Source organism: Crocuta crocuta, unplaced genomic scaffold (genome assembly GCF_008692635.1).
Source record: "Crocuta crocuta isolate KB4526 unplaced genomic scaffold, BGI_CrCroc_1.0 scaffold199, whole genome shotgun sequence".
NCBI lineage: Eukaryota > Metazoa > Chordata > Mammalia > Carnivora > Hyaenidae > Crocuta > Crocuta crocuta.
Window position 1 is genome coordinate 5,104,257 of NW_027533339.1, and position 13,749 is coordinate 5,118,005.

The following is a 13,749-nucleotide window of genomic DNA, read 5'->3' on the forward strand; positions in this document are numbered from 1 at the left end:
CCCAGTCTTTCTTCTCTCTCTCCCTCCCTCCCTCCACGCACCTATCATATTATCCCTAGTATGACAGCTCTTTGCTTGCCTGTTTGTCTTAGTGCCTTTTAGCAAGTTTAATTATTTCTCATATTAATTGCTGAAAAATATGGATTGATTAAAATATAGACCATCTTTCAAAGAAACTTTAGATTGTTTTTCTTTATTTCTCTGAAGGCTTGAAACAAACAGAATTTGAATATAAAATTTCACACATATGTGAAACATAGATTTAGTGTTGGGTTTAGGTTTATGAGATTAGTTTGGCAAAATTCAATTTTTCATGGACTTTTGATGTTAATATATTCTCATTAAAGAAGAATACATTGATTAAACGAATACCAGGGACTCTGTCATTGTGATCATTTTTTTCTTCCAATGATTTTATGTATCACACATCTAACTCTCCTCACAGAAATGAATGTAATATCTTATATCTTCTCACTGTAATGCCCTTAAATCTGCCTTTTAAAATTTTCTCTTCTATCAAGTAGATCTTATCTTTCAGTGTTCATGCTATACATAAAAATGGGAGAGCAAAGATAAGATCTGTAAATATTCTATAAATGTTTATATAACCCATCACTTTTTCCAGGCACCGAGGGGGGGCCAATTAGGAGAAATCCAGCCGGAAATGTGGCTAGGCCAATGGTACAACGTCTTCCTGAACCACAGGATGTTGCTCAGTGCTTGGAAGTTGGCTTATTTGACACCCCTCCTTTTTATTCCAATTCTACAAACAGTTTCCGAAATACAGTGGAAGGTAAGTAAAAGAAGTCAGTGCTTTGATTTGATCTAGTTGTCACAGTAAACTGAACTGTTCACATTCAGAGATCTCTTTCAAAAATCTTTGGAAGCCATATTGATCCTTTGAATTTATATGAATGTTACTTCCTATTATGATGTAGTCATAATTCTCAGCTCAAAAAAGAACTTCTTAAACAAAGGTGTCAGGCCATGAAACTCTTTTTAATTATCGTAGTAGAAGCCCTGGGAAATCAGTCTTCAGTTTCTTAAATACCTGAAAAGTATTAACTCAAATCCTTTAGGTGGAAGATCAATATGTGTATAACTATCAGATTCTGGTAGAGGTAAATAATATTCGAGACTTTGAGAGCTTATTAATTTTTTCTTAAAAAATAACAAAATTTCTAAACAATTAGTTGAAGTCCAATTAAGCCTGGCTGGGCCATATATTTCATTTAGGTTTGTATTATCCTATGAACATTTTTAAAGGTCTATAAAAATGCAAGCTACCATTTAATGATATTTAATTTGGTTCTCCTTATTTCATTCAAAGTATTTTAAAGGTGAGGCAACTAAAGACCAAAGAAGTAAAATGAATTTCCCATGATAGTTTGTAACAGAACACAATTTCAAATCCAAATTTTCTAAGTCCATTGTCTTTAACAATACATTTCAATATACCTAAATCATTACTGATACATATTTTAAGTTTTAAAATGACAGAATCACATTTAATGTATTATAAACTTCTTGTTGTCACAATGTACATTAAATATAGCATTAAACATGTTAGGCTCCTCCCCCTGAGGAAAAAAAATGGGAATAGATCTCTCTGTCCCCATGATCTGAGATACTTGACATAGAAATCTAATCATTATTTTCCTTTCTCTTCCCTTTTAGCATCAGAACTGGATGCCATTCTGTTCTATCTTAACCTTAATATTAATAACTAAATGTTATTAATATTATATGCACTGATTTGGAGATTATTCAATAGATAGTCACTATATTTTGACTAAACTAGTATATATAAACTAAGGTCATAAGCACTATATCCTTTTTTAAATTTACCTTTTTAAATTCAAGTTACTTAGCATAGAGTGTAGTATTGATTTCAGTAGAACCCAGTGATTCATCACTTCCATATAACACCCAGTGCTCACCCCAACAAGTGCCCTTCTTAATGCTCATCACCCATTTATCCCAGCCCCCCACCCCACCCCCCTCCATCAACCCTCAGTTTGTACTCTGAACTTAAGAGTCTCTTATGGTTTGCCTCCATCTCTGTTTATATCTTATTTTTCCTTCCCTTCTTATATGTTCTTCTGTTCTTTTTCTTAAATTTCACTTGTGAGTGAAGCCATGTGATATTTGTCTTTCTTTGACTGACTTATTTCATTTAGCATAATACACTCTGGCTCCATTCATGTTGTTGCAAATGGCAAGATTTCATTATTTTTGATCACCATATAATATTTAAATTCTGACTTTATTTTATAGTAAATAACCTTTCCTGCTTCTCTCTGATTCTTAAAGCCAACTAGGTACACTTATAACTCCATTCCACATCACAGACACTCCATTTTTGTTTGTGATCTATCCTCACCTTCTGCCCAATATATATATGGAATATATATAATATGGAAAGTATATATAATAGATAATATGGGAAATATGAATATTACATGGGAATATCTTATACATCATAGAGACTATGAGAAATAGAGAGAGAGAGGATACATAGATAATTATTAAAAGTTATATAAATGTTTTGACAACACACTTTCCAGATGTTTAAAACTAGCACAGACATGATAAGAACACTCTGGGAAATTGTGACTTTTCCACAAAAATAAGATAACTTTCCAAAAATAAACATGGTGACAGTAAAAAGGAATGAGGTAGAAAACTGAAGTAATATCTGGGAATTTAAGGTCCAGGATAATCAGACTGATGCCCTCCCAATTGTGTTAGGTTTTAGTAGAAGTTGGAGATTTCCACTGTCTTTATTTCAACTAAACCAATGTTTGCCTTGTCAAAACAGAGTGCTCTATATATTTTGAATGGCATCTTTGCAGGTCATTATTTTTAACCTAGAGGCTACATTTAGAATGTCATGCCACTAGCTTAAAGCTAACCTAGCTCTGGGTATAGCAAGAAATGTCACCCACCATAGGTTCAGAGAAGCAATGCTATTATATTAAAGTAAAAATTGGCTGACAAACTGCGGAAAAATTGTTTCCCGATCTAACCACTGCTGTTGATTTGAAAAGCAAGATATTAGTAATGATTTTTACTCTTCTCACCCCTCTATTTATATCTAGGTTACAGCGATCCCACAGGGAAGTATGACCCTGCTATTCGAAGCCTTCACAATTTGGCTCATCTATTCCTGAATGGAACAGGGGGACAAACCCATTTATCTCCAAATGATCCTATTTTTGTCCTCCTGCATACTTTCACTGACGCAGTCTTTGATGAATGGCTGAGGAGATATAATGCTGGTGAGACATTTTCCTATGCTTTTTTGCAGGCTCAGCAAGTAGACTATTCAGGTGGTATAGTTTTCACTATAGATTACACACTTGACACACATAAACTACACTTCAAAATAAGGATAAAATAGCTATGATATTTAGCTGTTTCCACATGTCCCAAACGACTTTGAAAATGCAGATAAAAAGTTATAAAAATAGTTCATAGATGATATTTACTAGCATTCACTCACTAAGCACTTAATCCCTTCTCTTTTTTAGTATGGAAAGATGACTATCATGTTTCCCATTTTTTTTCTTCCCTGTAACTTCCAATGAACATTTAAATTTTTCCCCCTTTTGGAACAGTCTCATTGTGAATAAAAAAAACTCACCGAGCTCTTCTTTCATACCTAAAAGACAGAAAAAAAAAATTATGCTCATAATCTACAGTTTTGATTTTTATTACTGCTGGCCTCTTACAAATGGAAATTCTCTTCAACTTGAAAAGTTAATGTTGGTTTTTGTATATGGCACTGCATAGAAAATCTTTTTCAACTTCATTTTAATGGATTTTTAAAAATATTTAGAAGGCCATTTTCTTTTCACTTCTACTTGGGTGAGAGGCTCAACTTACTTTTCTTTTTTTTTTTTAATTTTTAACGTTTTATTTATTTTTGAGAGAGATATAGAGACAGCATGAGCAGAGGAGGGTCAGAGAGAGAGGGAGACACAGGATCTGAAGACAGGCTCCAGGCTCTGAGCTAGCTGCCAGCACAGAGCCCGGCATGGGGCTCAAAACCACCAACTGTGAGATCATGAGTGGAAGTTGGGCGCTAACCCACTGAGCCACCCAGGCGCCCCTCAAGTTTCTTTCCAGACAATGAAGCACTTCTATTGGTTAAAGCATCATACATTTTTATATTTCAAAAGTGTTGTAAATTTCGGCTTCTGGGCCTTTACTTCATCACACATGTAAACATAATGTTGGGTACTATCCATTGACTTATCTATCAAATTCAGCCAGTCTCTTATTTCTTTGTGTGTGTGTGTGTGTGTACAGGAGAAGTCTCTAATCCAACCTGATTAGGACCATTAACTGATATGTTGATCAAAGTCATATGTTCCATCAGAAAATCATTAAAGAAACAACTCCTATGTAAATATTCACTCATCCATATCCCATGAATTCACTAATTGTAGTGCCACCTTATTTCATATATATTCACATACATACCTACAGTCATAATGAATTATCTACAATTTACAATGTCTGTTTCTTTAAGGAGAAACGAGATATTAACAACCCTTGAGATGCAGTCTGAGTGCAGCATGATTCTAGATTTTCATAATGATTACCTTATCTTTACAATCATATTGCTCACTCTTAATTCTTACCAGTATCTCAGGCATTCACCTTTAACAAATATTTCCTAGAAATTCATATATTTAATATAAAACAACATCCATTTCCTTTCAAAAATCATAATTATCATTTTGCTTATGTTTAGCTATATTATTTTTTATGACAATAGCAAGTAAATTGGACTTAATAATAAGCATCAACAAAAACTTGTTAAACATGCACTTCTCAGAACTAGACAACAATGTATAAGCTTTAGTTATTCAGTCATTCACAATGCCAGGGCTGTTAGTAACTTGTTCTTACTTAGGACTTACTTAAGAAGTAAAAGGAGGTGTAGAATCTTGGGTAGTTGGGAGCTTTCTTTCAACTATAAAAACAGGTATTCTTCTGCCTTGCATATCTTGATTGAAAAGATCATTATTCGACATCTGTAACAATTTGTTAATGGTCATTGATGAACCAGATAAATATCTTTGTTATTTTCTGTCTGTTTCCTTTGTTTGTACTATATCAATGGCATAAGGTCTCTCAATTACCTGGATAGTAGTGGAGGGAAAATACCTTAAATGAAAAATAGGGAGTCTAAAGCAGATTTCTGACAAAATGTGACCATAAAATTATAACACAAGTCAATATGAACACTTAGAAATTGCATGAACACTGAACATTAACAATTAACCATCTGCTTAAATATTCCACATACCTGCAATCATCCCTTGGAAAAATGATATCTTAGAACAACTACAATAGGATGAAAATAAAAAGATTGAAAAAATTTCTAGAAGGATGCATATAGCAGAAGTCTTTGTTGCAGATATATCTATGAGTGGAGGATGGAATTATTTTTCAAAATGTATTGAAAGGTTTTATAGATAAGGAAGTATCTTCAAAAATCATAGGATTATAAAATGATTAGGGTCAGAATGGAATAAGAATTACAGTTTACAGCTGAAGGCAATGACAGTCATCCACATGTAATGTCTGTTACAGAGAACTTTCATTAGACATGAGGTAGTATAATATAGAGTATGCAAACTTTATTTAATATGTTAAGTTTTATTCACTAACATTTTTTATCCATGTGCACATTTAATTATCTTTTTTCCCCAAATGCAAATCATGTGAATTAAGTTTTATATATAGCACTAAATATAGTGAGCTTTTCAGAAGAAGTAGTTTATACATTTCACAGACCAGACACTACTTATCCTGCCCTGAAGAGAAATGAACTCATTATGCATACACGCAAACCCTTTCTCAAATAGTATCTGCTTCCATACCTTGGCTATTGTGAATAATGCTGCAATGACATGAGTGCAGATATCTCTTCGAGATACTGATTTCATGCCTTTTAGATATAAACCCAGAAGTGGGATTGCTGGATCATATGGTAGTTCTATTTTTAATTTTTTGAGGAACATCCATACTGTTTCCATAGTGGCTGTGCCAATTTCCACCATCAGTACACAACAGCTCTCTTTTCTCCACACTTTTGCCAACACTTATCTCTTTTCTTTTTGATCACAGCCATCCTTACATGTGTGAGGTAATCTCTCATGATGGTTCTAATTGGCATTTTCTAATTAGTGATATTGAATACCTTTTAATACACCTGTTGGTCATTTGTAAATCATCATATCATACACCGTAAATATATACAAATTTTTCTCAATTGTGCTTCAGTAAAGCTAGAAGAAAATATTATTTGAGTGCTTCCTATTTCCTATGTAGTATTCTAGGTACCAGAAATACAGTAGTGCACAAAAATAGTTTCCCTTCTGGAACTCTCCTAGTTTTTAGTAGAAATGGCAGTAAAAATATGTAAATAAATATAAAGTGTGTTAGATGGGGGGAAAGTCTTTGCAGGCTAAGAAAATCAAGAAAGGGGATAGTAAGTACTATGTAAATACATGGAGGAAGATCATCCTGGGAGGAACAAAGGAACCCACTGTGGCTGGAACAGAGCAGAGAGTGGGGAGAAAACGGTGGGAAATAATGAGGTCAGAGAGGTAACGGGGGCAGATCCAGAAGGATGTTGGACATAACTCTGAGATGGGAAGCTACCAAAGAGTCTTGCACAGGGAAGTTTCATGACGATTCTACTGCTATTGTTTGCTATTTTCACAATTATTCCTCCATTCATTTTAATCAATATAACTTTAATACAGCACTGGAGCTGAACGGGGTTGAGGCTGATCAAGTCAGGATTTAGGAGAAAGGTGTAATAGAAAGTTAAAAAATGTATCTAAATTATTAACTTTAGTAAATAATTAACAATAATACCAATAATACACCAAAATGTGAGTTCCTTGTGGCCAGGCGTTCTGTCTTATGCAGTGCTACAGACTCCATGCCTAGACGCGTGTCTTACATTAGTAAGAGCTCAACAGATTTGAATCAATAAATATTTAATTAGCATTAATACCTAAGACATCTAAAGTCGCAAAAATATGAACACTACATGTCAGTTCTATGATCAATTGTTTTTCAAAGTAGATGCTACAATACTTTTCTGTGCTTTCCAGGACCACAGCGACTGTCCAGGTAATGTATTTCTTGCAAACAGAAAATTTAGTACTCTGATAACTTTCTCATATATTTCAGCTCTTCTAAATATTTTTCCACTCATGCCCTGCCCAAGCCTGCTTCCAAATCTAGTTTTGTGATATCCCACATCATTTAATTATACCAACATAAATGTAGAACAACAATAATAGAAAAGAACAATCTTAGGGTGCATGGGTGGCTCAGTTGGTTGAGTGCCAACTTTGGCTCATGTCATGACCTTGTAGGTTCGAGCCCTACATCAGGCTCTGTACTGACAGCTCAGAGCCTGGAGCCTGTTTCAGACCCTCTCTCTCTGATCCTCCCCACTTGTGCTCTGTCTCTCTCAAAAATGAATAAACATTAAAAAAAACGTTTTTAAAAGAACAATTTTCTGCCACAAAGAACATATCACTCTTTTTATCATTGATGACAGAAACTCACTAATAATATAAATGCCTGTAACTTGTATTTATGTTGAAAGAGGAGAAGTGGCAGGAAAGAAATAATATCCCAGGAACTTGATTTAAAATTTTAAGTGGTTTATCTAACAGAGTAAAATCCAGGGCATAAATTAATATTTATCATCTCTGGAAGTAAATAGAAAAAAATGAAGAATACTAAACAGATATTTTCATATTCAAGGACAAACCTCCATCAGATATGGCACCTATCAAATTTAAATTATAGATGAAGCTTCAGCAAACTATAAGTCCATCATTTTAGCTTTCAAAAAGAAGTTTAATGATTTTTTCAAATAAGTTTCTGTAATTTAAAAATAAAACAATTAATGATCAACACATGATAAAATACTAAAACTTCCCTGCTTTTAAACTTTCTTGATCTATGTTATGTTAGTGCTCTATTCAAATTCTTGAACTCTGTTTTGTGCAATTTTCCCTGTTCTTCCATATGTAGTGAAATTATTTTTATGTCTTTATCCAGTGTAAAATAAAAAAGAACATTTTGATATTATCCTAGAATATTTAAGGTCACCTTCAGAACATAACAATCTATTAATACTAACTTTATTATGTCTATTTAAAAAAGATGTCTTTGGCATATTTTAGATGTATCCACATTTCCATTGGAAAATGCCCCAATTGGACATAATAGACAATATAATATGGTGCCATTCTGGCCTCCAGTTACCAACATAGAAATGTTTGTTACTGCTCCAGACAATCTGGGATATACTTATGAAGTCCAATGGCCAAGTGAGTATTGAAAATGTATCTTTACTGTGGAAATCCACAGCACTTGTATTTTGAAAGACCTGGGCTCCTAAACCAACTCTAGTGCCTTTTAAGCTAATCACAGTATTCTGAGCTTATATTTTCCAATTAGATTTAGAAGGTTTTATTTGAATTTTTATTTCGGGTTAAAGAGATTGAATTTGACATTTGTTGAGAGCCCACCCTGATCTGGAATTAAGCTGATTCTATAGCACACTATCTCATTTAATCCCTATAACCCTCTGAGGTAAGTGTTGTAATCCTCATTTTACATTAAGGAGGATAAGGCTAGCTATGATTCACTTAGAAAAGGTAATTGTCAAAGGTCATATTTCTAGTAGGCAGAGATAATGAGTTTTAAGCTTAAGTTCATGTAATATGCCCCAATTTTTCTACTACATAATGATGCCTTCATACCTTTACTCTAAAAAAAAAGAGAAAATAGAGTGAGATACTCTGCACTGCTTTTTCTGAGACTTTGAAATTCAAAACTTACTTATTTCCTTTTCATTCCCTTCCCAACAAAAGCAGCAGGGTGTAGTGGAAGAGCACAGCACTTGGATTTTGAAAGAACTGAGCTCCTGAAACAACTCTAGTGCCTACTGACCAAGTGGCCTTGGGCAAGTGGCTCAAACTCTAAGGCCTCATTTTCTCACCGTTAGAATAGAAATAATAATAGCTATCCCAACAGGGTCCACTTAGTATGAGGAATTAGTAAGTGCCTTCATGATGACAAGCACTATCATCAGCAATGTGGCTAATTAAAAAGAAAAAAAAAATATATATATATGGTAGCACCTAGATGGCTTAGTTGGTTAAGTGTTTAACTCTTGATTTCAGCTCAGGTCGTGATCTCAGGAACTGAGATTGAGCACTTTAGGCTCTGTGCTGACAGCACATAGCCTGCTTGGGATTCTCTTGCTCTCCCTCTCTCTGCCCCTCCCCCACTTGCACTCTCTCACTGTCTCTCTCTGTATCAAAATAAATAAATAAACTTAAAAACGATAAATATAGGGGCACCTAAGTGGCTCAGTCGGTTAAGCATCCGACTGGCTCAGGTCATGATCTCACAGTTCGTGGGTTCAAGCCCCGCGTCAGGCTCTGTGCTGACAGCTAGCTCAGAGCCTGAAGCCTGTTTCAGATTCTGTACCTCCTTCTCTCTCTGACCCTCCCGTGCTCACGCTCTCTCGCTCTCTCTCTCTCTCAGAAATAAATAAAACATTAAAAAAAATTTTAAATGATATATGAAGATTTTAGTAAAATGCCTGCCACAGTGGCTAAGTTTAGGGTGGCTGATTTTTGGTGGCAACTATTTTACTGTGTACTTTTTGTTCTCATTTTGTTTTTCACAGGTCGGAATTTTAGTATTTCTGAGCTTGTAACTATAGCAGTAGTTGCTGCTTTATCACTGGTTGCCGTCATTTTTGCGGGTGCTTCTTGTGTGATTCGTGCCAGAAGCAACATGGATGAAGCAAATCAGCCTCTTCTCACTGATCAGTATCAACACTATGCTGATGAATATGAAAAAATGGAGAATCCTAATCAGTCTATGGTCTAATGACAAACGACCAAGTCTCTTAATACATTAGCATCACAAGAGCACCTGGTTGAAAAAGAATAGATAAGAGTACTGTATTTGCTTTCCCTCAGTTACTTGCTTCCTTATGCATGCCCACATTGGAATTAGAGCTCTAGATATTATTTGCTAGAGCATGGAAGAGTCACAACCTTATTAATAGGTTCTATTTTTCAACTCTATTTAAAATGGTAGGTTGTATGTTAATGAACTAGAATTTAAATAAAAATGAAACATTAAAAAATAAACAAAATAAAATAAAATAGAATAAAATAAAATGGTAGGTTGCAGGCATATACCCCTAACCCTAAACTTCTGGAGAGGTCTCTGAACTGCAAAATACCAGGCACATATACTAACCCTAACCCTGAATCTGAGAAAGTGGCTTCCTGAACACATGATTTAAAAAAAAGTGAGAAACAGCCCGAATCTGAGAAAGTGGCTTCCTGAACACATGATAAAAAAAAAGCTGAGAAACAGCCCATTTATCCTGGAGAAAACTACAAACATTTAAGAATTGGTAATATTTCTGAAAATGGGTGTTGAATGTAGAGATTTAAAAAACTAATAAAAGAAAATAAAATGGTAGTTTGCACCAACTCCATGATATTTAAGCAGAGAGTGTGAAGATTTTTGGCATGTTTTAAAGGTTAACTATATGGCAATGTAAATAAGCTATTGTGCTTTGTTTATGTATAAAGAAAAATCATAATAGTAAATCTCTGATTAAAATACATGAATAGGCATTTCTACAATGTGAAAATGCAAACACATTTCCATTCATTGACATTGAACAACAGATATATAGGAAGCCACATTTATTAATTAAAGTCTATTATGTGGAGCTATAAATGGGATCCCAATTAAGTTTTTCAAACGAGAATTTTCCCCTGTGGGCACCAAAGGTTAGTTTAGTTTAAGGTTTAGTCTAAGGTTCAAAGTCACACACACAAAAAAAATCATAATCGTTGTCACACTTTATAGAGTTAAAACTTCACTTGGTTTATAAGACAGCTGATACTCCATTTGCCATTTGTTCTACCTCTCAATTCACTGAAAAGTGAGCAGCCCATTCATAGATTTCACCTCCCCATTCCTCTTCCAATATCTTAGAGACCCACAAGCAAGGCACGAAGGTGGAGAATATGCAATATCATGCTCTACAAAACCATTCAATTCATCATGTTTCAAATAGCATTCTCTCATCACTTATCAGTCTTTTCTATGTTTTCAAAATAAAATATTAAAATATTATTTTGTCAGTCTCCCTTTTCTATGCCATTGTGTAAAGCTGTCATTAATTTTTCTTCTTCCTATCTTCTAACCTAAAATATTTTTACTGTTTTTGATCTTGGGCTACTGAAATATTCTCAGTGAAGAACTTTAAAGGCTGGTCACTGTAAACAAACATTTTTGGTAAAATTGATGAAAAGAAATATTAACGATAGTAATTATACACTATAGAAAGTGGGTAGTCTGATATTCCCAACTCAAGAAACAAGATTAAAGTTATGTACATACAATTGGTTATGGTTTCCCTATACTAAAACACAAGAAAAACAGACAAAATGTGTTAGTGAAAGAGGAATGCATATAATAAGTGTATCTTTTTAACTTTCAAATAGCATACTGAATTGATTTTTGACTACATTTTGATTTATTAAAATATTATATAGTCATAGCTTGTCAGATAAATTATGATATAACATAAGATTTCTTTTTATATAAACTCAATAAAACTAAGTCTGCCACATCCTATTTTTGAAGATTTACTAAGCACTCATTTCATACTTATTTATTTATTTATTTATTTATTTATTTATTTATTTTTTATTTGAGAGACAGAGAGAGTGCAAGCAGGACACAGGGACAGAGGGAGAGAGAGACCCACCGAAAGAGAATCTTAAGCAGGTGCCACACTCAGCAAGGAGCCCAATGCAGTGCTTGGTCCTAAGACGCTGGAATCATGACCTGAGCTGAAATCAAGAGCAGGATGTGCCACCAAGGTGCCCCTCAGAAACATTTATTAAACACACCCTAGATTTCAGACATAGTTCAAGGTACTGTGAATTTGGGGAAGGGAAAGTAAGGAATAGAAAATGGAGAAGGTCATATTTGACTTGGTTTTCAAGGAATGCTAATGGATTTACCAAATACAAGAGTAGAGAAGGGCACTCCATACAGAAATGACAGCAGAAGCAAAGTAGCAGAAGTTTAAATGACATTGAACATTCAAAAACATAAAGTAGGTCAGTGTGGTTAGAGCATAGTTTTCATGGAGAGGGGTAGAAAGATAAATTGGTAAAATCAGAGTGTCCTATATGTAATTCTAAGAAATCTGGAATTTATTCTATAGGTAAGAGGAAGCAGGGAAGAGTCACAAATAAAGTATGTTTTACAAAGATAATGATGATGATATTTGTAAATAATTTCTATGTAGAATAATTTGGAATGGTTAAAGTAGAAGCTAAGAGACTAGTTAATATTGAATAGTTCATGGGACAGAGGAGGGGGGCCTGTCCCAAAGCATAAACATTCTTTAAAAAAAAAAAAACTAATTGTAAGAGAAAGCTACACCCATTATAATATAAAGGTACCTTTGATTATTTCTCCCTAAATATGTTGCTTTATTTCTTGCACTCAAGGACTTCTGTTTAGGATAGCTAGCCAGCTAGCTAGATGCAGATAGGTAGATATCTTGATCAGGTGACCATTACTCTTCCTGAAATATATCATATTATTCAGTTCAAATAATAGTCATTTGCAATCTTGGATATTTTCAACTGTTCTCAGTTCTTTAGTTCTCTTATAAAACATGGTCAATGAAGTTATTATGCACTTACTGGAACGCACATTCCACACCACTTAAACAGATTCTGTCCTGTTGCATAGGCATGCCAGTGCCACCAATCGAGCTAAGCATTATAGTCTAAACAGAGTGAGAATGCCTGATTGAACCTTCCTATATAATAAAAAATGTAAAGCTACTGTTTTTGTGTTCTTCTGAAGTTACATACTGTCTTCATTCCTGGAAGCAGATTTCAAACACAGTGCTCACCTACAGCTCCATGTACTCTTTAAAATTGGATGCAGGAGAAAAGATTTGGACTGTTAAAATATCTCTTTCAAGGTTCAGTTATAAGACATTTGTGTTGAGTTCAGCCCATGAGTACATAACTATGCTATGTATTTTGTCCTTAGCCTAGACAAAAATTTTATTAACCAACCAACCAAGGGAACATCATGTTGGTCAGAGAGAGTTAATATGAAATAAGAAAAAAAAAAAATACTAACAAACCAAGAACAGAACCTGATATAAAAGGAAAAGTGCAAACCTGGCACTTTTAAAGCACAAGTGTAAAATTAAAGGATGAAGGAAGACAGAAATTAGCAGAATTCTTTACAAAATAACTAGGAGATTTTAGTGTATTTCAAATTCAATATAAACCAATAATGCAATGAGACCAAAAAAGGGGCGAAACGCTATGCTACCGAAAATGGGAAAAAGCTACCATGCAAATACTGATATATTGTGCTTCATTAATACAGAAATAGAAACCTGTGGTTTAGAGTCACATCTGGAGTATGTATTAAACTTTAGGGCAACTGTTTAAGGGAAATGTTGACAAACTGGAACATGCTTCTTCATCTTTCACGTGGTACAATGATGCAATTACTGGCCCAAGACAAAACCTTGGAAGTCACACTTAAATTCTATCATCTTTCTCAATCTTCACATCCAATTAATTACTAATTTTGTTAATACAGTCAATATGC

At 34.1% G+C, this 13,749-nt stretch overlaps 1 protein-coding gene across 1 annotated transcript in view; it reads left to right on the forward strand.

Moving 5' to 3' along the window:
• The window catches only part of TYRP1 (tyrosinase related protein 1), an 18,841-nt gene extending 8,887 nt beyond the window's left edge, over positions 1–9,954 (forward strand). The window contains exons 4-7 of the mRNA XM_077748274.1: positions 626–793; positions 3,102–3,281; positions 8,232–8,378; positions 9,749–9,954. Of these exons, the coding sequence (XP_077604400.1) occupies positions 626–793; positions 3,102–3,281; positions 8,232–8,378; positions 9,749–9,954 (701 nt within the window). The remainder of the gene's footprint in view (positions 1–625; positions 794–3,101; positions 3,282–8,231; positions 8,379–9,748) is intronic.
• The last annotated feature ends 3,795 nt before the right edge of the window (positions 9,955–13,749 follow it).